At 44.3% G+C, this 27851-nt stretch overlaps 2 protein-coding genes across 2 annotated transcripts in view; one reads left to right on the top strand and one right to left on the bottom strand.

Moving 5' to 3' along the window:
- Positions 1–296: 296 nt before the first annotated feature.
- On the bottom strand, positions 297–26812 carry ANGEL1 (angel homolog 1). The gene is made up of 10 exons (XM_046009623.1): positions 26679–26812; positions 22741–23316; positions 21306–21532; positions 20774–20843; positions 19744–20177; positions 17475–17601; positions 17052–17162; positions 3857–3926; positions 3167–3330; positions 297–2409 (listed from the first exon to the last, which is right to left on the bottom strand). The coding sequence occupies exons 1-10, from the start codon at positions 26740–26742 to the stop codon at positions 2249–2251; spliced, it is 2004 nt and encodes a 667-aa protein (XP_045865579.1). The 5' UTR covers positions 26743–26812; the 3' UTR covers positions 297–2248.
- LRRC74A (leucine rich repeat containing 74A) overlaps positions 25902–27851 on the top strand; it is a 44389-nt gene continuing 42439 nt past the window's right edge. The window contains 1 exon segment of the mRNA XM_046009624.1: positions 25902–26214. The gene's annotated coding sequence lies outside the window, so the exon portion shown is untranslated.

Here is a 27851-nt window from a genome sequence, read left to right as displayed (position 1 = left end):
GAATGGGAATGAAAGCAGCTAAAAGAGCTGTTCTCCAGCTTGGTGAGGAGGGAGAAGAGAGCTGGACCCCAACAAAAGGCAAGGAAGGAGGCTTCTTCAGACCCTGTTCCTCGCAGGCCTCAGAGCAGCAGGGATAGGTGCCAATTATCACAGGGCGATTACACCTTTCTCAGGCCAAGCTTTAGGACCTGACAGTTCTGCCCAGGATCGGTCTCTTCCTCTCGCCCACCTCATTCTCCAGGCCTTCTCTCCCCCATGCCCTTCAGGATCCTAACAAAATGATCAACAATAGGGGGGAAATGGTAAACTTTTATTCAGAAAAGAGAGCTTAAATGACCACTTAAAACCCCCATTTCATTTCCAAAACAGAAACAAATAAGAAAACGAGAAAAAGATCACCTATAAAACTCCTGCCCTCTGCCACCTTGAGCCGTCTTACACTGCACTTCCTGGCAGAAGAGAACAGTGATGGGCCACAGTCCTGAAAACCAATAGGCACTGACTTGAGACCATCTCAGGAGGTGCCCGGGGAGAGACGAACACAATGAACGATGGGTGGGGTGTGGACAGGTGGGCCTGGGGCTCAGACAGGCACATGCCCAGTACCCAGGATACAATGTTCAAAAATATACACGCACATATAAATTCCCCAGTACCTGGGCATGGAAAGCTTATAACCATGAACACAGCTGCAGAATTCAGGCTGGGTCTTTGGCTTTTAAAAAAGGGGGAGAGAACCTCTGGCTAACTGTCCCTAATGCCAGCCTCTCCGCCATTCCCTTCAGTCCCATTCCGGAGGCCGAGCGGGGCAACAGCGAGGCTAATCTGCAAGGACCAGCAGCTCCTCGGGTTGGGGGAGGTGTGAGGAGCAGCTGGCCCAGGAAGACACAGGCCACACCCCAGCTATGGAAGATTAAGGCATGCAGGTGATACGTGTGGGCGAAGGGCGCCCCGAATAGGCCAGGGGGGCCCTGTGCTAGGAGGAAAAGCACTGGCAATGGGCAGCTGAGGCCTTGCTGGCCAGAACTAACCCAGCACTGCCACCTCGAATGCTTGGACAGCTTTCACCCAAGGCCACCTTCTGCAGAGAGGGTCTGGCCTGAGCCACGCATCAGGCTGTTTTAGGAGAAAATGGACAGGACTAGGGGAAGCAGCGAGGTAAAAAGTGGTGGGAGGAAAGGAACAGTAAACAGCTTCTGAGGAGTGCAGAGGAAGGAGAACAAGTCCCTTAGGTCTTGGGTCCCAGCTGAAGTGTGGCTGCACAGCCTGCCTGCTCTTACCCCCACCAGGCCTCCCAGTCCCCCAGGTCTGCGAGGGGCAGAGCACAGTAAGACAAGAGTTTCCTGAAGGTTCTTTCTTGTCCTTTTAAACCTCAAACTCTTATTTCAGTCCACTGACCCCACACAGGGCTTCACACTTGCACATCTCTCACAGCGGCCTGGAAAAAAGGGAAGAGCCCTCGAGAAAGCGTGCCATGGCTATGGGAGCTCTGGGTTGGAGGCTCAGAGGCTGCTGGGGCAGGTAGCACATCCCTGAAGCTGCTGTTACAGGCTATGAGGCCCGTTCATTCCCCGAGGCCAGATGAAGAGTATGGCCTGGGTGACATGAAGAACGCCTCATGAGACACAGAGGATAAAAGGGGAGAAGGGCCCATGCCCCTGCTGCTGCCTGGCAGCACACAGCTACCAGGTCATGCTCTCGACCTGTGAAGAGGCTGACAGCCCCAGTGTGGAAAGTGGGCTGGTCGGAGGCAGGCATGGCCGTACAGAGCAGTCCCACCCTGAGAGGACACATGCATGCTACACATCTCACATGTGTGTGCCTGGCAAGAGGGCTGGGCCCAGAGGTCATGAAAGCAGAAGACTGGGTTAGAAGATACCATCAAGAAATGGCCTGAAAGCAAATAACCAATGAGATCAATAGCTCCCGCAACCCTGGTAATTAAAAATTAAAGGGGAGCACTGGATACATGGAATGAAAGGGGAGCCCCCCCTTCTGCCTCTCCCAGGGCCACTGAGTATGTGGCACAGGATTAGGAAGAGGTTGGGGCAGGGCAGGAACCACAGGCAGAGAACGTGGACAGGCCTGGAGAAAATCTAACCATGGGAAAAGGGAAATGGGGGAAAGGAGGGGAGGGGATGGGATGTAAGTTTCTTGGATCTAAGTTTCCAGAAGCATGGGGTATTTCCACAGTCTCTGATCCAGTGAGCTCTTCTGGAAGAGAAGCTCTCTTCCCCTGGGAACCCCATCATGGGGCGGTGACTTCCATCCCGAAGCTGGCCAGCAGGCACAGGTGGTCTGAAGAGCAGAAGGGGTTGGGTAAGCCGTTGGCAGCCCAGAGAATCTCTTCAGAGAGGAGGGAGAGACGGCCCAGAAGCTTGAGAGTCCCATCTTGATATAGCCTGTGATCTGGGGCACAAAGCAGAAGCCAGTGAGAGTGAGAAAGCAGCCACGGCCAATCCATAGGGTAACTGGGGCCTGTAGGAGCTATGCTTTATGGAGGCTGCATCCCCTTGGCTACCCTGCCCCCACTTACCTCTCCCAGCTGCCTCTGGCTGAGGTCTCCCTTTCCCAGATACTCTGGGATGTATCACTGAATGAAGCAGGGTGGGTTTAGAGAGACTGTGGCAACTGAAGAATGGGTGCCCAGGCCCAGCATCTATGAAAACTTTGGACTTTCCAAGAAAAGGTGGAAATCCAGATTTTCTACATAAAGTCTGATTTTTTAAACACAGGGAATCAATTCAAACATTTTAAAAGACATGCTTTAAACAAAACAGCCATGAGGCCAGTAGGCTGCCACACTGTGACTGCTGGTAGAGGGTGAAGAAACAAGAAACAGGGTCTCTAACCCAACCAAGTACCTCACCAAATGGCTGCCACATTCAAAGTCCACTAACCTCCCAGTGCTCTATTTTTACCTCGTGAATAGAGATAAGGCTGGTTCTGCCCACCTCTCTCTAATGCTACGAAGATATAAAGAGAAGGCAGGCAAGTGGCCTAATAAGGGAATTATGACGAGGATGACTAGTGCCAGGTAGATACGAAATCTGCACTTCTGGTCCCAGCAGCCCAAGCCATGTGACCAAATGCCTGACCTTCACCATCAGCTGTTCCCAGGGACTTCTGAGGTGGCTTCTATGAAACCAGGATCCACCAGGCTTACCAGTTCTGTTCCCATTCTCGTAGGACTCAGCTGAGAAGAAGATGTAATCCACTGTCGTTCCAAGACCCAAGGGCATTGTGGTGACCTCTGGGCGGCCATGCTGGGGCAGGAAATGAGTATATACTGAGGTCAGGTGAAGGCAGTGCTGGATGGTGCCTACAGTCCTGCAGGGATGAAGGGGAAGAGGTCAGTCAACAAACATTATTGACCTTTTCTCAAAGTCACTTTCTCTATGGATTTTACAGTTTTTTTAAGGGTCATCCCAACTAACTCTATCTCAGCAAATTCCTTCCCATGCTAATAAGAGGCAGGTGGTTTTAGCTAAAATCAGCCTAGAAACAGACACAATTATACACAGTCCCCTGACCTTCCTCACCCCACCCCCACCCCACTCTCCTCTCATTACCTGGTCAAGTATACCTAATGTACCCTGTCCAGGGGTCAGCAAGTTCTTCTGTGTAGCCTTACTCCCTGAGGAAATGTGCATGGGTTCTTCATCTGCAAGAACCTAGGTGGGTCACCTCTGGCCTCTGCACACCAGCCCTTCCAAAAGCTTAGCACGTATTAGGAGAAGAGAGACCTCGGCAAAATTGCCCCCCAAATCAGCCTGAGGAAAGCCAATGAGAACCTCTCTCTTTCACCCAGATGGGGGCTGGAAAGCAGGCTGCAGGAAACCGGAAGGAAGATCACCTGGGGAAGACAGGCTCAGGCTCCAAAGTGTCTTCCTCAAGGACAGATGGGGCCCAGCCAGCAGGTCGCTCTGTAGAAGACCAGAGAGAAGAGATTTTATTATTCCCAGACAGTGAAACAGGGTCAGAACCTTGGACCCTGGGATCCCTCTCAGATCCTTGGACTGGATTGCTCCAATAGAGGAAAGAGGAAGAAAAGAGGTGATGGGACAAAGAAAACAATGGATCAACATTGTAGGAAGGCAGACAGAGACCTTGAACACAGACATTTCTTCCTTGGCCCAGCACCTTTTTAAAGAATTTATTTAAATTTATTCTTTAGAAATAAATTTATTCTTTAGGTAATAGAGTCACATGGTACAAAAATCAAAATGTAGAGAAAAATATCAGTGAAAAGTCTCCCTCCCATTCCCGGACTCCTGCCACTCAATTTCCCTCTCCAGAAGCGACTAATGTTACCAAATTCCTGGTATATTCCTTCAGAGATTTTCTATCACATACCATCTGCTGTGTATGTATATATGTATGTGTGTAATATACATACATATGTATGCACACTATGTAGTACGTATGTATACATTCTTAAATACACAAAAATAAGTACACACACACACATGAAGAAAAAAGATACACAGTTCCAGTATCAGGAAAGAAAGAGGGGATATTATTACAGATCCTACTGGCATTAATAAGTGTTATGGACTGAATGTTTGTGTCTCCCTAAAGTACATTGAAATCCCACTCCCCAGTGAAATGGTATTTGGGAGGTGGGTCTTTGGGAGGTAATTAAGTCATGAGGGCAGAGCCTTTGTGCATTGGATTAATGCCCTTTCAAGAGGCTTGGATCCCAGAGATCTCCCTCACCCTCTTTCTGCCATATGAGGACACAAGAAGTTAGTACTCAACAACTCAGAAGAGGACCCTCACCAGAACTGGACCATTCTGGCACTCTAATCTTAGACTTCCAACTCCAGAACTGTGAGAAATAAATTTCTATTGTTTATAAACCATTTGGCTGTGATATTTTGTTACAATAGCCCAAATCGACTAAGACAACAGGGTAAAAAGGATCAACAAAACTGACAAACCCTTGCTAGACTGACCAAAAAAAAAAAAAAAAAAAAAAAAAGACCCAAGTTACTAAGTTACTATAACTAAGAATGGAAGAAGGGCCACCACTACCAACCCTACAGAAATTTTTAAATTATGAGAATAATATAAACAACTATATACCAACAAATTTGATAACTTAGATGAAATGAACAAATTTCTAAAAAGATACAGGGGCACCTGGGTGGCTCAGTGGGTTAAAGCCTCTGCCTTTGGCTCAGGTCATGATCCCAGAGTCCTGGGATTGAGCCCCACATCGGGCTCTCTGCTCATCGGGGAGCCTCCTTCCCTCCCTCTCTCTGCCAGCCTCTCTGGCTACTTGTGATCTCTCTCTCTGTCAAATAAATAAATAAAATCTTAAAAAAAATAAAAAGACACAAACTATGTAAACTGATTCAAGAAAAAATAGACAATCTGAATAGCCTATAAGCAAGTAAAGAAATTGAATTAATAATTTAAAAAGTTCCCACAGAGAAAAGCCCAGGACTAGATGGCTTTACTGGTTAATTCTGCCAAACATTTAAAGAAGAAGTAATACAGATACTTCATAAACACTTCTAAAAATTAAGATGGGACGCTTCTCAACTCATGCTGTGAGGTGTTACTCAGTTAATCAAAATTAGACAAAAACATCACAAAGAAATCTATAGAATATCCCCTGTGAATGTCCATGCAAAATTCCTCAATGACTATGATATTATAATTTATAAGAAATACATATTTGGTCTTGTCCACTGCTCCTGACTCATAGCTCCCCAAACCCTTAGAATTTCTCAAGAGATCAGAGTGATAAAGATGTCTTTTGTTATATTATGAGGTGACTTTTGGAAATCACCTAAAGATGAGGGCTGGTTACCAGAAGAACCAACCTGTTATTAGAGGGTTGGAAATTTCTGTCCCAATTCCCTAAACTTCCTGGGAAGGAAGTGGTCTGGAGCTTGACTCACCAATAGCCAATGATTTAATCAACCCCGCCTGTGTAGCAAAGCCTTCAGAGAGCTTCTGGGCTGGTGACTACATGGAGATTTGGGGAGAATGGGGCCTACAGAGAGCATGGAAACTTCCCAAATACCTTTTCCTATACATCTCTTCCACCTGGCTTGTTCCTGAGTTTTATCCTTTTATAATAAACAGGTAATCTAGTGAGTAAAATGTTTCTCTCAGTTTTGTGAGCCATTACAGCAACTTAATTAAACCCAAGGAAGGAGGGAGTCATGGGAACCTCTGATTTATAACAGCTGGTTGGTCAGAAAGTACAGTTAACAACCTGGACTTATGACTGGTATCTAAAGTCCAAGCAGGAGGTTGTTGGAAGCACAGGATGGGCTTGTGATTGGTGTCTGAAGTTGGGAAGTGGGGGAAGTCTTACAGGACTGAGCCTTTATTTCATCTGTACTATCTCCGGGTAGATGGTATCAGAATTGAATCGAGTATAAACACCCTCCTTCCCCATGTTGAAAATTAAGTCTCAGAACACCAAAACAATATATCGGCAAACCAAATCCAGCAAAATAAAAAATGATTATATACTATAACCATGTACAATTTATCCTAGGAATGTAAGGCTGGTTTAGCATCTGAAAAATCAATTAATGTAACTAACATAGTATATTAATAGATTACTGAAGGATAAAAACCACATGATCAACTGAACACACACAGAAAAACCATTTGACAAAATTCAACACTGCTTTATGGGGGGAAATGCAACATTAAAAACTAAACACAGAAGAGAACTTCTTGGGGCGCCTGGGTGGATCAGTCATTTAGGCATCTGCCTTTGGCTCAGGTCAAGATCCCAGGGTCCTGGATTGAACCCTACCATCAGGCTCCTTGCTCAGCAGGAAGTCTGCTTCTCCCTCTCCTGCTTGTGTTCCCTCTCTCGCTGTCTCTCTCTGTCAAATGAATAAAATCTTTGAAAAAAATGAATTAGAAGAAAACTTCTCCAACCAGATAAAGAGAATCCACAAAAACCCCAGGGCTCACATCACACTTAATTCACAACACACTTAGAAGCTCTACCCCTAAGATCGGGAACAAAACAAGGATGTCCACTCTCACCACTCAACTTTAGAGAGGCCTAGCCAGGGCAATCATGGAAGAAAAAGAAATAAAAGGCATCCAGATTAGAAGGGAAGAAGTAATGCTCTTTCTGTTTGCAAGATGACATGATCTCTTACACAGAAACCCTAAGAAATCCACTAAAAAACTAATAGAATAAATGAATTCTCAAGACTGCAACATAGAAGATCAATATACAAAAACTGCATTTCTATACACTAGTAGTAAAAATCCAAAAATGAAATTAAGAAAACATTTCCACTTATAATATCAAAATGAATAAAATAGTAATAAATTTCATAAAAGTATAAGACTTACATACTGAAGACTACAGAACATGGAAAGAAATTAAAGATCTAAATAAATGAAAAAACATGGATGTTCATTGATCATAAGATAGTATTACTAAAATGGCAATACCGGGACGCCTGGGTGGCTCAGTGGGTTAAACCTCTGCCTTTGGCTCAGGTCATGATCTCAGGGTCCTGGGATCGAGCCCCGCATTGAGCTCTCTGCTCAGCAGGGAACCTGCTTCTCCCCCTTCTCTCTCTGCCTGCCTCTCTGCCTACTTGTGATCTCTCTCTGTCAAATAAATATTAAAAATAAATAAATAAATAAAACGGCAATACCTCCCAAACTGATCCACAGATTTCTAGACCCCTATCAAAATCCCGCAACTAGCTTCTTTGCAGAAACTGACATGCTGATCCTGAAATATATAGAAATGAAAGGGACTCAGAATAAACAAAATAATCTTGAAACCTCACCAAGTCATAGGATATAACTTCTCTATTTCAAACTTATACAAAGCTAAAATAGGACACTGCGGTACTGGCATAAGGATGGACATAAAGTGAATGTAATAGAACTGAGTGTCCAGAAACCTGAAAGGCCATGTTCAATTAATGTTTCACAAGGGGAGGGGTGAATGGGCAATGACTGCTAATAGATACAGGGTTCCTTCAGGAGGGATGAAAAAGTTCTACAATTAGATTGTGTATACACAATTCTGAATAGAATAGAAGCCAATGGCTTGCACACTTTAAATGGGTAGATTTTATGATATATGAATTTCATCACAGTAAAGCTGTTTTTTAAAAAAAGGGTAAAGGAACAATTTCATGCCAAGTAATTTAATAATTCAGATTAAACGGAATATTCCTTTATATACTTTACATTTTCCTTGTTGATTTTTTCTTTTTTGTTGGCATTATAAATAGGGTCTCTTTTTTTTCACTATTATTTCTTAACAAGTATATCCTTATTTTTATACACAAATACTATTGTTTTTCTGTATATTCATATTATACCAGCTACTTTCCAGAATTATCTCAATGCCTGTGTATATTCATATTATACCAGCTACTTTCCAGAATTATCTCAATGCCTGTAATAGCTGTTAGTTGATTCTCTTGGATTCCCGGTTATCTAACAACATGAGCAAGTAATTAGCCCCTCCCCTCCATTTTGTTACTTCTGTTTTCCCACCCACATTTCTGTTTCTCTATCTATTGGCTGGCATCTTTGAATATGGCTGAAAAACAAGAGTGGCCATCCTTGTCCTATTCCTGTAGTAGGAATGCTACTACAGTGTCTTCTTTAATCCAGATGCTGATACGTGGAGCTGAGTAAGTGCTGGGGTTTGGTTTCAGTTTTTAATTTGCAGGCCTGCAGTGGCTTCACTCCCCTCCTCCTGCCCCTCAACCTCTATGGCACATTGTTGCCAACATGCACTCTGACAGACCAAGATCATTCTCAAAGATTAGGTGGGTTCCATTCCAGACCATGGCGGAAAGTACATATCCCAATAAAGCCAGTCAACTGAATTTTTTGGCTTTCCCAGTGCATACAAATGTTTATACCATAATGTAGTCTTCTAAGAGTGTAGTAGCATTGTGTCTAAAAAAAAAAAAATACTTAATGTGAAAATATTTGCTAAAAAATGCTAACCATCACCCGAACTTTCAGCAAGTCGTAATCTTTTTGCTGGTGGAGGGTCTTACCTCGGTATGGATGGCTGCTGACCAATGAGGGTGGTGGTAATACATGGTTTCTCTGTAGCATGTGATGCTGTTTGACAGCATTCTGCCCAGAGAACTTCTTCCAACATTGGCATCAATCCTCTCATACCCGGACCCTGCCTTATCAACTAAGTTTATATAATATTCTAAATCCTTTGGGGGCACCGAGGTGGCTCAATTAAGCATCCAACTCTTGGTTTCAGCTCAGGTCATGATCTCAGGGTTCTGGGAATCCCCACTCAGCAGGGAGTTGGCTTGTCCCTCTCCCTCCACTCCCCACTCATGCTCTCTCGCTCTAATAAATAAATAAAATCTTAAAAACAAAAAAGAAACAACTCCTCATAAGTTCAAGTTTTATCCTGAGATTGCAGCAATTCAGTCCCATCTCCAGGCTCCATGGCTCTTCTAGTTGTCTTCCTGTTTCCCCCACATCTGCTGTTACATCCTCCACCGAAGTCATGAACCCCTCGCAGTCATCCCTGACAGCTGGAATCAACTTCTTCCAAACTCTTGTTAATTAAGGTTGGCATCCGACCTCTTCTCAGGAGTCACAAATGTTCTTAGATGCATCTGGAGTAAGGAATCCTTTCCAGAAGGTTTCAATTCACTCTGCCCAGATCCACCAGAGGAACAACTATCTGCGGAAGCTATAGCCTTACAAAATGTATTTCTTCAATAATAAAACTTGAAGTCAAAATCCTTCTTTGATCCATGGGCTTCACAATGCATACTATGTTAACAGGCATGCAAACAATGTTAACCTCCTTAAACATGTGCATCAGAGTCTTGGGTGACCAGGTGCATTGTCAATGAACAATAATATTTTGAAAGGAATCTTTTTTTCTGGGCAGTATGTTTCAACAGTGGGCTTAAAATATTTAGTATATCCTGTTGTAAACAGATGTGCTCTCAGCCAGGCTTTGCTGTTCCACTGAGAGAGCATAGGCAGCTCATGGATTTAGCATAATTCTGAGGGCCCTAGGATTTTTGGAATGGTGAATGAGCACTGGCTTTAACTTAATTAAAGTCACCAGCTGTGTTAGCCCCTAACAAAGAGAGTCAGCCTATCCTCGAAGCTTTGAAGCCAGGCATTGACTTCTCCTCTCTAGCTATGAAAGTCCCAGATGGCATCTTCCTGCAATAGACGGCTGTTCTGTCTACACTGAAAATCCATTAAGTGTAGCCACCTTCATTCATTATTTTCACTGAATCTTCTGGATAACTTGATGCTTCACCTTGTACTTTGACGTTATGGAGATGGCCTCTCCCTAGACACTATGAAACAACCCCTGAAGCTTCAGGCTTTTCTTCTGTACTTCCCTCACCTCTAAGCCTTCTCAGAATTGAAGAGAGTTAGGGCCTTGCTCTGGACTAGGCTTTGGCTTAAGGAAATGTGGCTAAACTGATCTTCCATCCGGACCACCAAACTTTCTCCATATCAGCAGTAAGGCTGTTTTGCTTTCTTATCATTCATGTGATCACCGGAGTAGCACTTTTCATTTCTTTCAAGAACTTTTTCTTTGCATTCACAGCTTGGTTCACTGTTGAGGGCAAGAAGCCTAGCTATTGCCTGTCTCACTAAAATTAATCATTTCTAGCTTTTGATTTAGTGGGAGAGTCTTCCTTTCACTTGAACACTTAGAGGCCATTGTAGGGTTACTAATTGGCCTAACTTCAATATTGTTTTGTCTCAGGGAACAGGGAGGCCTAAGAAGAGGGTGAGAGAAAGACAGGGGAATGGCTGGTAGGTGGAGCCATCAGAACACACGAAACATTTGATGATTAAGTTTGCCATCTTACATGGGTGTGGCTCATGACCCACCAAAACAATTCTTATAATAATATCAAAGATCACCGATCACCATAACAGATATAACAATAATGAAAAAGTTTGAAACATTGCAAGAATAACCAAAATGTGACAGGTACAAAGTGAACAAACGGTGTTGGAAAAATTGCTCTAATAGACTTGCTCAGTGTAAGGTTGCCACAAACCTTCAATTTGTAAAAAATACGATGTCTGCAAAGCACAATAAAGTGAACCACAATAAAACAAGGTATGCCTGTATGTAGTTTTTCCTTAATTTAAGGGGGGGTCTTTTAAAAAAAAGAATCTAGAATAGATGTTGATTTTTTAACAGTCTCTTGGACATCTATAGGATGCACTTTGTATATTTTAATAGATTTCATATATATTAGTATGTTAAGTTACATGAATAGAATTCCCAATATCAAACAATCTTTGTATTTCTGATATACTCCATTTGGTCATGATGTACTGCTCTTTCAATGTGCTGCTAGATTGTTTCCTGATCTTCTATTTAAATTTTTTTGTATCAGTATTCGTAAGTGGAGAATTTTAGTGTTGATAGTTTTTTCTGTATAACTTTTGTCAGGTATCAGGGTCAAAATACTTGTTGCATAAAAATAATCAGCTCCTTTCTTCCTCTGTGCACTGTAATAATTTAAGTAGTAATGGAATTATAAGTTCTTTGAAGGTTTGATGACATTTCTCCAATCAATCTGAGTCTGGTGTTTTTATAGGACTACATCTCTGAGAACTTTATGTATTTCTTCCCTACTTAGATTTTCTCTCTCCTCTGTAACCAACTTTACTAAAATACATTTTCTAAAATTAATATACACCATCTAAGTTTTTTATTTCTTTTGCACTCAGATGGAACAAGAACCCCCCTATAATCCTATTAATTAGTCTGCATCTGGATACTTCCCTTGTTCCTTCCCTGCCCTTCAAAATAGGTTAAAGGGTCTAACTGACAGCTGTTTTTTTGTCCAAACAGCAAACTCCTAGAGTTTATTAGTTCCGCTATTTTTGTTTTCTAATTATTCCCATTTGTATCTTCTGTTTTCTTTCAACTTATTTGTTCTTTTTTTTCTGACTTCTTAAGTCGAATGTGTAATTTACTTACTTTTATCTTGTCTTATCTACTCATGTAATTCTGTGATTCTAAATATTCCATATAATTCCATGAACTTTTCGCTGAACAGTTTTAGCTATATCCCACAAATACATGGTACTTTCATTATTATTACTTTCTAGATATTCTGCAATTTTAGCTTAAATTTCACCTTTGACTCAAAAGTTGTTTGAAGCTTTCTAGATAACCAGATGATAATGTTTTCTTGTTTGTTTCTAATTTCTATTTATACTGCATGTGTAATCAAAGAAAGGCTGTATCACTTCTACTGTTTAAGATTTATTGAGGTTTTTTTGGTGGTCTAATTCTTAAGAATTTCCTATGAATACTTAAAAAGATGTCTTTGCTTTCAGTACTCAGAGTTTGATATGCATCAATCGGATTTACCATTTACACGTTATTGAAGTCTTCCATATTCTTAGTGATCTTTTTTCTACTTGATCCGTTGTGGGCTAAGATAGATGAATTAAAACCCCTTATCGTTAGTTATTTTCTGAATACTGTTCCTTGTTAAACCTGCACTTTCACTTGATGATTGTTGATGTAATGCTACTGGAAGCTTAAATATTTATAATGCTAATATCTTCCTTTTGAGTTGTGTCTTTTACATTATGATACACAAGAAAAATCTCAGTGAGCCGCAGGATACTAAAACTGGTTTCCCTCAACACGGAGTTCTGTCCAAGCCACACTGTGTACAAACAGCACTGTTCTAGCAGTCACACACATGCCCTACCAGGCCAGATGAGCACATGGGCCATGGCTGCCTCTACCAGAGCTGCGGTCAAACAAGTAAGCTCTTCTGCAAGTACTTGGGAAGAGGATAAACTGTATTCTGGCATGGGACAGTGGAGAAGCTCGATTCAGAACTTTCTTGGTTAGAAAACCGATCAGACAGCTTTTGGTCTGTGGCCATCTGGTCAGTTTGTAAATACTGGTTACAAAAATCATCTATTAGCCATCGGTTTTTCTACAATGTACTTTATTGGGCACATGGTTTGTCAGTTGTTTGTTAAAAGACCTGAAGGTCCAAGTTCGATGGAAATGGTCAAGTGGTCATGAGAAAGAAAATCAGTAATCCTCTTTCAGTATCTTTAAGACCATACTGGAAAGAAAAAATCATTAGTAATCGAAAATATTTATAAGAAGGGGCCTTCAATTTAGATTCCCTTCTTAGGAAATATTCCCCCACAAAGGGAGTTGGGGAGAGTGAGAATCACGGTGTTTTTATTGCACAACCCGGGCAATGCTGAGTTCTCTGCTCAATGCAGTGTCAGCCATCAGGACCTAGCACTGCAGCTCCTTTTGCACCTCACATGCTGCCTGTTAAATCAGTGTCACGGTCAAGTTGGAAAGTTCTGATGCGCACTGGTGGGCTGCATGACTCTAGTATTAGACTGGAAATATTATTTGTTAGCGCATCTAAATACATCTTCTAGAAAGAAAGATCACATATGGTCTTATTGCACTTAAGTCTTTCCACTCATGGTCTAAAAATGGTGGCACATTTTTACATTTGGAGTCTTTAAAAGACATTCATGAGATAAACACTTTTCCAAAGAAGACATACAGATGGCCAACAAAAACATGAAAAGATGCTCAATATCACTAATCATCAGGGAAACACAAATCAAAGCCACAATGAACTATCACTTCATATCAGCCCAAATGGCTAGTATCAAAAAGACAAGAACGAGTGTTGATAAGAATGTGGAGAAAAGGGAACCCTTGTGCACTGTGCAATGGTGGGTTGCATGACTAGTATGGGTTGCATGGGTAGTATTAGACTGGAAACATTATTTGTTAACACATCTAAACACATCTTCTAGATAAAAGATCACATATTATGATCTCCTTATTACACTTAAGACTTTCTATTCATGGTGGGAATATAAACCAGTAACTGTGGAAAACAATATGAAAGATCCTCAAAAAATTAAAAATAGAAATACCATATGACCTAGTAACTCCACTTCTGGATAATTACCCAAAGAAAACAAAAACACCATTTCAAAAAGATATAAGCACCCCAATGTTTACTGGAGCCTCATTTACACTAGCACAGATATGGAAGCAGCCCTAGTGTCCATCAACAGATGAATGGATGAAGAACATAGAACGTATGCACACACACACACACACACACACACACACACAGAGCCCTAGTGTCCATCAACAGATGAATGGATGAAGAACATAGAATGTATGTACACACACACACACACACACACACACACACACACACACACACACGGAATATTACTCAACCATAAAAAAAGAATGAAATCTTGCCATTTGTGACAACATAGGTGGACCTAGAGGGCATTATGAGTGAAATAACTTACAGGAAGACAAATAAGATATGATTTCATTTACATGTGAAATCTAAAAACCAAAACAAAGAACAAAATAGAAACAGACTCATAAATACAGAGAACAACCCATGGTTGACAGAGGGGAGGAGGTAAACGAGAGGCAAAATAGGTGAAGGAGATTAAGAAGTACAAAATTCCAGTTATAAAGTAAGTAAATCATAGGTATGAAAAGTGCAACGTAGGGAACAGAGTAATATTGTAATAATTTTGTACAGTGATAGATGGTAACTACACTTTTGGTGGATTAGTGTGTTTACCCAAATTTAATCTCAATTTTGAAAATACTGCTAATTATTTTGCACTGCTAGTGAATTGGATATTTTCCCCCTACATAATGATTCTACTTACAAAGTGATCATCAGTATACATTTTGAAGGTTTCATTTTGTTATTAAATTGAAATGCTTGTTTTATGTTTCAAGTACAATACTGTTTTGTTTTGGTTTTTAATAATGTATTCTTAACATGAAATGTGGGGTCCTACTACTGTCCTCACTTTAGGATTTTGTAATTCGAAAGCACTAAGCCACTGCTTCCCTGCCTGAGTCCACTTAATACCAGTAGCTCTCTCAGTTCCTGGAGCATGGTAGCTGCTTCACGCATGGGGGTCATTACCATTATCACTATTGCTAGAGCTATATAACAGATTTAACTTCACAAGTAAATAAAAAAAAATAATAAAGCCACTGAAATGTTTCCTTTGTGCAAAATTAAATTCCTACAAGAAAAAATAAATTCATTGCTTATCACAGGGACTTCTAATACAGTTTTTCCAGTCATGGCTTTGTTATCTTAGGTTGTTCTCACAGTTTGGTCAAGAAGAGCTTTTGACTGAGTATGAAATCTTGAATCATACCTTCCTTCCTTGAAGCCTTGTTCTGCTGTCTTCTAGAGTTGAATGATAATGTTAAAAAGTCTGAAGCCAACCTGGTTATTTTTACCCTTAAGAGCAGCCCAATCTTTTTGGTTCAACTGCCCAAAGGATTCTTTTGTCTCTGGCTTCTAGTAACTTCAGTAAGATATCTTATTGTTGATTCTCCTATGTCATTTACTACTGAAACATGGTACTTTCTCTCAATTTGAAGACTCAAATCTTTTAACTTTGGGAAAAATTTTCCTTGAATCATACCTCTACACATTTCTTTTGTGCCATTATATTGGTTTTCTTCTCTGTGAACTCCAACTCTATGTATGTTAAAAGTCTCCTGATCTTCCACTACTATCATTTCTAATCCCTGTTCTCTTTTACATCCTTTTTATTTTGCTTTTTCTTTCATGGCCTCTGTCTCTTGGTCTGTTTTCAGCAGTCTCTATTCCCATTCCTTCTTATACTGTACCAATTTTGTCTTCATTTTATATGATTCTTAAACTTTTTATTCTTTCCTGGCTCTGCAGCTTCCATTTCAACTTCTGATGTCTTGCAATGTGCCTGGACTTATTTTATAAAGGCAATTATTTTCGTACCCTTACTTTATAAAGGCAATTTTTCACTTTTTTATTCATGGGAAAATAATAATAATCTTTCATATGCTGCATGACAACAATTTTTATCTTTGAGGTAAGCATTCTTTATCTGCCTTTTGTTTTTCCTGCTCCTTCTGCTTTCTTTCTTGCAATATTCTAGCACAGCTCGCCTGCTGGTTCCTCTTAAGCAGCTTGGCTTTGAATTAGTTGAGATTTTTCTGTCCCAGCTATCTGCACAGCTTCTCTGAGGGAAGAACTGGGTATGCATTCCAAGTAACAGGAATGTTCCTGATGACACCGGGTTGTATATGAGTCCTTTTAATCTTTATTTCTCCCCAGCCAAAAGCGATATGCAGCTCTCTAAGTATCTCATCGCCCCTCCTGCCACTCAAACAGACTGCTTAATGCAAATAGGGCTTGATTCCTTGATCAGGCTTTTCTCCAGTGCCTATTAAGACCAAAGCAGGTTCAGAGAATCTCCTATCACAACCTGTGCATACTATTCTTGCTGATGAAACAAGGAATTTTAATTTTGTGCCTTAAGGTACACTCCGCACTTTGGAGAAATGTGCTGCGCTGGCTCTTTGTTGAGATCTACACAGCCCCCAGACACGTCCTTCCATACTCCCCCAGCACCCCTGCACGGTCTCCGGTGCTTCCCACAGCCATTCTACCTATGCTGTGATCCACGGTTTCAGATACATTCAAGTCTCCTAATTTTCTCAAAGATGGAGCTTGCATTGCTTTTTCCCAATCTCCTTGTTGCTCTGGAATGGGTTCAGAGACGAGAAGGGGAAACTGTCAGGCATACTCTGCCACGGTTGATCTGGGAGTTCTCAGTAGGAGTAACTTTTTTTCACAAGCAGGACCACTGACTGGTCCTGACTTTCAAATGACTTTCAAACCCTGTCATGTGCATCCCCCCTATCTGCTGTACACGCATTGGTTACTAGCTACTTAAGCCCAAAAAGGTTACATGGCTCATTCAAGGTCTCAGACATGACTGGAACTCAAGTCTCCTGATTCCTGGTCCGTGTTCTCACTATGCTGCACATCTATGCCTGCATATGGAGGCAGAACTCCACTGACCTTCCTTCTAAGCATGCTTATTGCCAGAGGCTGACCTTAAGAATCATACCTACAAAAAGACTAAGAAACCACATTAACTGACAAATATAAGGGGTAAGGAGGAAAGAAAGCCAAGAAAACAAGCTTAGTGTCCATTACCTGGCTTAGTATCTGTCACTCCTTCCATAAGAACCAGTCCGACTGGTCGCTGACAGGCAATGTCACAGAAACGGAATTGTAGCAGGAAGTCTCGGCTATACTTCAGTCTCTCTGCAAGCCAGGAAAAGCCACACAGTGAGAGAAAGGAAGAGAAGCCACAAGCTGAAGCAGCCTTAACAACAAGAAGCTTCCAGTACAGGCACACAGAGGAAGCCTGGCTCTGAAGACAAGCTGATTTCCAACAGATAGGATTTAAAGTTAGTTGTCCATTTCACTGGGAGGTCATGAGGAGGATGAAGGGAAAAACAAAGGAACTTGCTAAGAGAATTGAGGGAATTACATCTTCTCTTATCACTGAAATACCAGCTTTCTCCCAAAATGGGCACAGAGGCACAGCCAACCAAGAATGTGGCACAGGCTCACCTGCTCTCTTGGGGTGACAGGAGGAGAAATATTGACAGCAGTCAGTGATGCCCAGGGAGCTGGGCCAGAGTGGGGCCTGCAGCTTCCTCTGGTAAAGTTGATGGGAGAAGTCTTCCTGTCCAGACACCTAGAAGGAAAGAGCAGGTGGGAATGATGATACCAAGATGGAAAAAGAAAATAGCCCATGATTTGGGACATGCAGACACACACACACGCACACAATCACACGCTGTATACATAATATAAGCAAAACACGTCAGTTTCAGGGGAAGTTGTTAAAAACAAGACGCTAATTAAAACTTATTTTTTAAAAACCCAGAAGCACTGAAATGTCCATGAAGCAGAAAGGAGGGCTAAGAGAATAAGGTACGTGAGTCAAAGGAACAGAACTGTATGAACATACGGTCCTCTGAATTTCACCTCAGAAAAATCTACATGAGTCTCCACATGGAATATCAACTTCCAGGGGCTTTAATTTGCAGTGGGAAAAAGTTTTATCTTCATCTTTGGATCTTCTGGATCAAGGTCTAGCATCTTAAGTCCATCATGAGGAAACCGCAGGGTCAAACCAAATGGGAAATGCACCAAGAACTTTACCATATCTACATCACCATCCTCAGTCAAAGCCAATGAGCAGCCTGGGAACGGACAGAATGTAGTAGGGAAACATTGGGTAACATCAGTCATCTGCATATCTCTACCTTGTGTAGCAAAATTCCCTTTATTTCATCTAACAACAACAAATATTTGAATGCCAGCTATGTGCAAGACACTAGCTAAGTGTTAGGGAAAGCTCAATGATAGATACAGTCAACCTGCCCTTGAAGGACATAAATTTTCAATATGCCATCTCAAGTAAAACAGACCGAAGATTTAATGGTCACTTTCTAGCTGTGTAACTTTGGGCAAGTTATTTAACCGTGGGGTTCAATATCCTCCACTATAAAATGGAATAATAATATCACCTACAATTAAGAATCTTGATAATAACAACTGATGGCTGACTGCTTCCTTTGAAGCAGGAAACAGAAAATACTTCACTATGTGTTCTTGTATTTGATCTGCCAAATAACAATAAAAACCCCCTCTGAAATGGGTCCCATCATATCCCTAGTGTATAGATGAGGCACATGGGGCTTAAGGAAATTAAGTAACTTGCACAAGATAGCAGAGCAGGGATTGGAACTCAGGACTCTTCTGGCTCTTAATCATGATGCCTAATGGCACTGGTCACATGGTAGGCACTTAGTAAATTCTTTTTCCCATTCTCTGAGCTCCTTGATTATAGCACTTTCCAGCAAGATAAGACCTTTCTCTGCACACATGGGAACCAGGACATTGCTGGCACTTGAGTAACCTTATTAAAACAAAAGCCCAGAGTGTTCAACAGTAACACAGCCGTTTTTCGTGACCTTTCTCCACTGTGCCTTGCCAAAAGCTAAGTGATAAGATGGACAGCAGTGGCCAAACAGAGGAACAGGGAGATTAAGTGACATATAAAGAAATCACCACAAGCTGAATGTCCATCAGCAGTGCTAAATAGGATAAAACTATGAGATATCTATGCTACCAACATTCAGCAGTTAAAAGGAATGAGATAGATCCATATATACACTGAGTGAAAAAAACCAAGCTACAGAATGAAACATACAGTAGTGGGTTTACAAACACACACACAATAGATCAAATATCAGCTCTCAGAAGCAATCACAGCACAGTATTGAAGGGAAAAAGCTCTGGGATCCTGATTCCACCACTAGCTACCTGCATGGCCTAGAGCCAGCAAACCACCAAACGTCTCTACGCCTTAGCTTCCTCACTTAAAAAATGAAAACGATGATAGAAATTGTGAAAGCTGAGTGAGCTAATTTATGTAAAGTGCTTAAAATAGCACCGGGAACCCAGTAAGTGCCTAGTAAGTGTAAATTATAACTATAATATGACAGGAAGATAGGTATCACTGTAAATGCACACAGAATATTCTGGAACACCACCACCAAACTTCAATCAACTACTACTTCACTCTAAAGGGAAAGGCAAGGAAAGTAGGTGACAAAGAGGGTTCGGCCTTATTTTGCAATGTCTGAATTCTTGCAAGGAATTTCTAACTTCCAGACTTGAGTACACACTATTCAACAGAACAGGAAAAAGCCGGGGGAGCCAGAAAAGGTGTAGCTGAGGTCACTGCCACAGAAGCGGCACTAGTTGCCGATACCTCAATCTCTCCCTTGGCCATATTCCCACCCCCCAGTGGCCTCTCCCATTTCACCTTCCAGGCTGGCATCCCATGGTACTGGAGCTCTCCGTCCCGGATGAAGTTGTAGAGAGGTGAATCAGGAACAGAATTCAGGTCCCCGCACAAGATGATGGGGCAATGGCTGCCATCAGACAACCTGGCTACTTTGTCCACTTCGGCCAAGAGAATGGCCATCTGGGCCAGCTTGACATCACCCCGGCGTGGGTTGTATAAGACGTGGGTATTTGCCACACAGAGGGGGGCCACCGAGACTTGCCCCAGGCCTTCTGGGACTAGTGGCTGCAGCAGCAATACTAAGCCCACGTTGTCCCGATTGAGGAGCTCCAAGCCAGGCCGGAAGTACTCCACAGGGCTGGCACAGAGCAGACGGAATCTCGTGGGCTTGTAGCAGACAGCACAGCCATCTGTCTTACACCCGGTCCTCCTCTTGTAGAAACAGGTAAAACCTGCAAGGAACACCCGGCCAAGAACACGGGTCAGGGACCTCCAAGCCTGAATCCCTCCAACCAGTGGCAATAGCCGGGGTGTGTGCCTATGGCATGCTCCTGCTGCTCTGTAAGGGGGTTCCTGTCCTTGCCAACACCTTGGCTCTGCAGAGGTTCCCTTACAGTTATAACCAGATGACGGAGTGGCTAAAGGGGAAGGAGGACAGAGGGTATGAAGCAGTATCACTGGATAGGAAAAACATGGATTCTAGAGTCAGACAAATCAGAGTCCTAGCTCCACAACCTACTAACTTTGTAGCTTGGGTGACCTTGAGCAAGTCACACACATTTTCAGAACCTCAGTCTCCTCAATATAAAAATGGGGATAATAATAACTCAGCCCCACAGGGTGGGTTACTTCAAGGATTAAATGGCGCTAAATGTCAGAACTGCTTTAAAACTGCAGAACCCATTCTTTCTCTCACCCATACAGAGCAGCTAGTGCACAGCTGAGACTGAGGATTTACTGAGACAAAAGAAAAAGCTGGTGCCTTCCGGAGAGAGCAGACAGGGCCAGAGGAAGCAAGACTGATGAACATGCCAGGGAGCTGCATTACCCATCATTCGCAGAGAAGGCTCCAGCTGCTCCCAGTAATGATCTTCTTGGACTTCCTGGAGACACAGGATCTGGGAAATTGACAAGGAAACCAATCAGTACCGAGTACCAAGAGTGCTGGAAAGTGACTCCCACCCAAGGAACAGGCACTGAGCCCAGGTGGGAAGCTGCTGCTTGTCTCAGGCAGGGTCACACTGAAATTGCCCACATGGCCGACTCTTCCCAGACAGCCACCACCAGCAAGGACAGGCCTAGAGTTAAGCTGGTTAGACTAGATGCCTGAGTTGGATTTTCCCACCTCTTGAATCCCTCAAGTCTCCCTCCCTGCATAATGGTGCTGAAAATTGTGCACCCAGAGAGTCTTCTCAGCACCTGCCCAAAACTCAACTTACTCCAGGCAGGAAACCTCCAGCCCTAGGCAAAAATCCAATCCTATAAAAAACTATGGGGTTGAACTCATTTTCTAAGAGCACTGGGAAATAGCCCAGGTTCAAAGCAAATACAAAATGGCACTTCCTCCCCTCTTCACTCACATCCGGGTCCCAGTGCTGGAATTCCTGCATGAGATTGGCAAAGCGATAGTTCCAATTGAGGATGTCCGGGTGGCAATGCAGGTAGAGCTCTGAGCTCTGCTGCATCAGGTCCTGGGCCAGGATGTTATAGGACATCAGAGTGAACTGGAACTGAGGGCCATCCCCTGCCTCCAGGCCCTGAGCATCTGGCTGAGCAGAGAAATCCTCCCATTCTCGCCACAAGATTTCTGCAAAGGGGTCGGAAAGAAGAGGTCCACAACAAGTATGTTATCCTCAGGCACTACCATCTCCACTCCTGAATCAGAGATACTGTGCCTCAAGTTCCTTTTTTTTTTTTTAAATTTTATTTTTCCAGTGTTCCAAGATTCATTCTTTTTTTTTTTTTTAACTTCTTTTCAGCGTGACAGTATTCATTGTTTTTGCACCACACCTAGTGCTCCATGCAATACGTGCCCTCCTTAATACCTACCACCTGGCTCCCCCAACCTCCCACCCTCCACCCCTTCAAAACCCTCAGGTTGTTTTTCAGAGTCCATAGTCTCTCATGGTTCACCTCCCCTTCCAATTTCCCTTAACTCCCTTCTCTCCATCTCCCCATGTCCTCCATGTTATTTGTTATGCTCCACAAATAAGTGAAACCATAAAAGTTCCTTTATCTTCCCTACCACCCATCCTTCTCTATGGCTATTCAAGCAGCGCTCATAGGACATTTTCAGACTAAATAAATAGCTCCACAAAGCCAGAGACTATCTTGGCCTGTTCACCAATGTCCCTAGCATGATACCTGGCACCTGATACATGTTCAATAATTCTAGGCTGATAATTTCTCACTTCGGTAAGTCTATGGGTCTCTGGAGAATCACAGATCAATGTGCTTCAAAATCACCTGAGGTTAAAGACATTTCTAGAGTAATCTCAGCCTCAAAAGTTTCCTAACCTTTAAATTCAAAAAAGCCTGTGGGGCTATAAACCACATGTCCCCATCTCCCCTACAGCATGGAGCTGCAAAGTGGATTTCAAACCTATTTGAGCTACAGAACTCATTCTTCAAATATTAATGGAAGCCAAATATATATAACATAGATAAAACCAGAAGATAAAATTCTGGTTGAGGGAGGCCCTGAGGTCTTTCCTCCACAATTGCTAGAGAATGGAGAATCAGAACGAGGGCATGCTTTCAGTTCTGCCTCTACTTAGTTGTGTGACTTCAGGCATGTCTTGCCACCTCTCTGCACCATGGCTATTTCATCTGAAGGACCATGGGGCTGGATGAGATGATCTCTAAGGCCCCTCTAGATCTGATACTGTAAGATTCCCACAAAAACAGAATGTAACAACAGAGCTCCCTGTCAGAGAATCTTCTCTTTAGCAAAGGCTCCGCTCACTCTGGAGACAAGCTGTTGCCCAGGCTCACTCAGCCAGTTGTCAGACTCACCATGATACGGGATTTCCATTGGGGGAGGCTGCAACTGCCCCAGGCCATCAAAAGGCCAGCTGGGAGCCTCTTCCTGGGGCAAAGGCTCAGGTGCTATGCTCCAGGCCACCACTGCAGGGTCCTCTTCCCACTGCTCTGCAGCCAGGGCACCCATTGGGAGGACAGCACAGTCTGCATACTGGGGGCCGGTCTGCATGGGGACAGCTGCCCACATTGGGCCCTCGACCTCTGGCAGTGGCTCCTCTCCTAGCACCTCGGGGAAAGGCTCCTCCAGGTTCTCTGCCGCCCGCAGGTCACTCAGCTGCCTGCTGGACCACTTGTCCTCTGAAGCAGCATCCTGTTCTCCAGGAGTATCCATCAGGAGCGCCAGGCTGCTCTGGGCTAGTCCCTTATCTACAAGGGGACCCTCACTCGAAGTTGAGAGCACCTGGCTTGACCCTTCTTCTCGCCACTGCTGTAGCAGGCCCTCACATTCCTCCTGGTCGGGCCCCCGAGGGGCCATGGCAAAGTCGCCCTCTACCTGGGTGGACGAGCTCTTCGCCAGGAGGGCATTTTTTCGACATGTGAAGAAAGCATCTAAGAAGCAAGCCAAAATATTGTGTTATAAGATGACAACATTCCCCCAACCCATACTCTCCTCCCAACCAGAATCATATGCACCTTGCCCATTGTTTACCATCACCGAGCCTGCCCGTTTTAGTGCCCGGAACACCACTATCATTAGCATAAAGTGCTTTATGTGCCAGGTGCTATTCTAAGTGCTTTACAAGTATGAACTAATTTGTATGATAGCGATCTGATATTTATTCAGTGCATGAATGAAAGAACGGCTGTCCCACATAATCTAGGATGTAGATGGTCACATATAACCACCACCACCTCTTCTATCTAGAGGTCACAACTCCTATTAAGCATCAACTCTCTGGTTCTAAGGGTCACATTACATTGGAACCAGAACTTGACCATGAATCAGAACTTGGGTTATGACCTAGCACTGAAATTAACAAACCATGTGACCTTGGATAATGCCCCTGGTGAGATGGACTCACTCTTTTTTTTTTTTTTACTTTTTTTTTTCCATTTTATTTTTTCAGCGTAACAGTATTCATTCTTTTTGCACAACACCCAGTGCTCCATGCAAAACGTGCCCTCCCCATTACCCACCACCTGTTCCCCCAACCTCCCACCCCTGACCCTTCAAAACCCTCAGGTTGCCCCAACCTCCCACCCCTGACCCTTCAAAACCCTCAGGTTGTTTTTCAGAGTCCATAGCCTCTTATGGTTCACCTCGCCTCCCCAATGTCCATAGCCCGCTCCCCCTCTCCCAATCCCACCTCCCCCCAGCAACCCCCAGTTTGTTTTGTGAGATTAAGAGTCATTTATGGTTTGTCTCCCTCCCAATCCCATCTTCTTTCATTTATTCTTCTCCTATCCCCCTACCCCCCCATGTTGCTTCTCCATGTCCTCATATCAGGGAGATCATATGATAGTTGTCTTTCTCCGATTGACTTATTTCACTAAGCATGATACGCTCTAGTTCCATCCACGTCGTCGCAAATGGCAAGATTTCATTTCTTTTGATGGCTGCATAGTATTCCATTGTGTATATATACCACATCTTCTTTATCCATTCATCTGTTGATGGATGGACTCACTCTTGACTGTAAAGGCGGGGACGGGGAAGTTTGAACAACATAATCTCCAAGAGCCTTTCTAGTTTTATAAATCCCTTAATCTATGAATACATTCCAAAAGAAAATGTCCTGAAGTAGACAAAAAGGGTGTCTCAAAAGCTATACAATTTATTTCTTAGCAAAGGCCCTTGTTCTTTCTCTCAAAGTATATTCTATTCATAAATCTTCACAAACTTCATTATCAGCCTTCCCATTCCATAACACACCAGAGGCTGTAAATTGGAAGGTGCCAACAAGTGACAGTAAGAGACAGCTGTCATCTCTTTGCTACAGCAGCCACAAATGACAGCCAACAGGCAAGACAGCAAGTGGGAAACTCTAAAATTGGAGCCCCCCCCAAACTTCAAGCACAGTATTTTGGTGCAAGCAAACACCCACATTCCCTAAATCACTTATTTACAGCACAGGACAAGTGACACGCTCACCCTCAATCACCAGAGATTCGTTTTATCAGCTCTATTTTTTCAAAAGGCAAGAAAAGTGTCAAAATGGTTCAAATGTTGAAAGATAAGATCTTATTTATAGTCTATGTGGATCTATAGTCTATGTCCCTCTCAACCAGTGGTTTTCAACAAGGGGTAATTTTGCTCTCAGGGGACATTTGGTATTATCTGGAAACAGTGGTTGTCAAAACTGCAGGGATGCTGCTGGCATCTAGACGTTAGTGGAAAAGGATACTGCTGGACACCTACAGTGCAGAGGACAGCCCCACAACAAATTATCTAGGCCCAAATGTCAATAGTGTTGAGACTGGGAAACCCCGCTTTAAACCCATAAACTGTGTTGCTGGCTTTAATCTCAGGGATTTGCTAATTCCCTGTCCCTTGAAACATCCTCTGCATACCAGATGGCAGAGGCTCTCTGGTTTACATGTGTGAGGATACTTGGTTTCAAATTTAGCAGATTTTTGGTGGTGGTGGTGGTGGTGGTGGTTGGTTTTTCAACAGAATTGTTTTACAGGAAGGAAAGAAGGGAGGGAGGGAAAGAAAACCTTCTGCAAAAACCAAATACACAAAAGTTTTTAAAAAGTGGTACTACTTTAATGGGGGAGGGAGGGAAGTGGTCCCTCCTCTGAGATCTCTAAATGCTGACTGCAGGCCTAGAAAACTGTGGACTAGCATATGTCACCGAGACTACCGTGGTGGACATCGGAAGAGCTCCAGAAATGACAGCAACATGGACAAAGGAATATGCTTTAATTCTTTGAAAACCATAACTTCCGTGGAGTTTCTCATCCTGAATCAAGTGCCTACTATATTCTGGGCAGTGTGCTAGCACTAGAGATACAGGGAGCAAAACAGACATGGCCCTGCCCTCCTGGAGCTTGCATTCCAGAGGCAGACACACAAATAACTAGATAAATGGATTTACACACACACACACACACACACACACACACACACACACACACGTAAAGACGTAAAGTTCTAGAAAGGAAAAGCACAGAATGCAGTTGACTGCTTATTTCCAAGAAAGTAGCTCTTGGTCTGTCCCGGCCTCTAAATTGCCAGAGAACATTTTGGGAGCTCTGTGGGAAGTGATGGTGTCCTAAGAGCCTCGGGAATTTCAAAGGAATGGTAGCGCAGGCAGACCATGAAAAAAGTGAAAGAGCTCCCTTCGCCCTCTAAAGTACCAGCTGGGCATTGGCTCCACCCCGCCGCATCTCTAAAGGCAGGGGAGGCTGCTTCAAAGCTGGGGCGTAAAAGGTCTCTGGGTTGTGAGCACCAGTGTTTCAACGAAGGACGCGGCTGGAGAGCGAGCGGAGAGGCGGCTGGGAAAGGTGAGCGTGGAGTAACCCGCGGGAGGGCAGGTGCGTGCGGGTATTCGGCCCACAGACACCCCCCCCCGCCCCCGACTATTCGGGCGTTCGCCTGGACCCGAGTTGCCAACCCTGGCCGAGCCCCCAGGGCAGTGACTCGGCGGACCCCTGAAACCTGTGCACCCCCGGGGCTCGGGAAGGACGGCTCCTGCCCCTTCGCCGCCCCTCTCCCGCATTAACTGTGGCCGGACGCCACCAGGCCACAGGCGCGGGGAGAGGAGGGGCGCCCGCGAGGGTCGTCGGCCAGGCCCGCGGCCCCGTGGGGTCCAGCGTGGGCACCGGGGGCCGAGGGCCGTCTCCCCACACCTTGGCCGGGGAAGAGTGGTCGTGAGGCCCGACGCGCCGCACACCGCCCCGGGCCCCGCGGGACCCCGCCGACGTGGGCCCGGGCCTGGCACCCGCCTGCCAGGACGCGGGGCCGGTACCTGAGAGGGCACGGAAGAGGCGCGCGGCCGGCAGCAGCAGGTAACACAGGCACGACGCGATCATGGCCAGCCGCCGCGCTCGCGCTCGCGCTCGCGCCCGCCTCCCCTCCTCAAGGCCGCCCGCTGGGTCTCTGCGCTCGGCCCCGCCCCCGCCCCGCCCCCGACCCCGACCCCGGGCCAGCTCACGTGGTACAGCTGCGCTTCAACAAAAACTTTATTGGGAGCGCAGGGCCACGCGTGGGCGCGCGAGGGCGGGGAACCTGTTCCCCGTGGCAACGGCCGGGCCTAGCTCCCAGAAGCCATCCAGGCGCCCAGTGTGAAAACTGAGCGCCTCGCTGGAGGCTGCATAGTATCGTTCCAGGGCCACAGTTTCATTCCCACTTTTGCCACCTAACGAGGGGTCCCCTTGGGGTACACTATACCCTCTGTGTCCCGCAGTTTCCTCACGTGTAAAATGAGGCGCTGGACTTTCCCTAAAGCCTCGCACAGCCCTGACTTCTATAATCTCTCTCTCCTCATCCCTGAGAAGAGAGCGCCTTCTTCCCCATTTGTTTTCTTTTCCTGACTCTGCTCAGTCTTCCCCAGCTCAGATACTAGGTCACAAATTAAAACTACACCTTCGTCTCCTTTCCCATCCTATTCCAAATGGGCCCTCTTTTAACCTAATCTGGAAAAAAGGGGGTGTCCCATTGGGAAGGGAGTCAAGGAAGGCTGGGGGAAAAGCTCCACAAGGCAGGCGCTGAGTCTGGTTGGTTGGTTGGCTGGTTTTCATTGAGATGTCTCTCTAGTGCCTACAACAGTGCCAGGCACACAGTAGGGACCAAATCTTTGTTGACCGAACAAAGCACATGTCACTAAATGCAGACCAGGTCTTCTGTGGATTCTGTGCTACCAGAAGACCTCTTGGAGTCTCTCTTCCCTCTGCCTCACCCTCAGTCTACCCCAGCCACGCTGGGAAGCAAGGACTGTTTAATACTCCCAAATTCAGTACCTAGTGTCTGAGCTGTGTGATTTCCGATTTGTGGCTGGAGCCTCGGTTGCTCGGGGAAGCCCTCTGGGGAGTCACCAGATCCAGGACCAGCTGGGTACATCATAACACTGAAAGGCTAAAGGAAGAAGAAGGAGAGCGTCAGTCTGGCTTCAACTAACAGCACTCACCCGTTGCCTGAGATG

Source organism: Meles meles, chromosome 6, assembly GCF_922984935.1.
Source record: "Meles meles chromosome 6, mMelMel3.1 paternal haplotype, whole genome shotgun sequence".
Lineage (NCBI taxonomy): Eukaryota > Metazoa > Chordata > Mammalia > Carnivora > Mustelidae > Meles > Meles meles.
This window is presented reverse-complemented; position numbering and strand designations above follow the sequence as displayed.

Excerpts from the sequence above, each read along its gene's own strand:
- ANGEL1 (XM_046009623.1), bottom strand. The coding sequence starts at position 26,742 with ATGATCGCGTCGTGCCTGTGTTACCTGCTGCTGCCGGCCGCGCGCCTC. Across the intron at positions 20,844-21,305 it reads TCCAGCACTGGGACCCGGAT|ATCCTGTGTCTCCAGGAAGT; the intron begins GTGAGTGAAGAG and ends TCAATTTCCCAG. Across the intron at positions 17,602-19,743 it reads ATGGGATGCCAGCCTGGAAG|GTGTCTGGACAGGAAGACTT; the intron begins GTGAAATGGGAG and ends CTTTCCTTCTAG.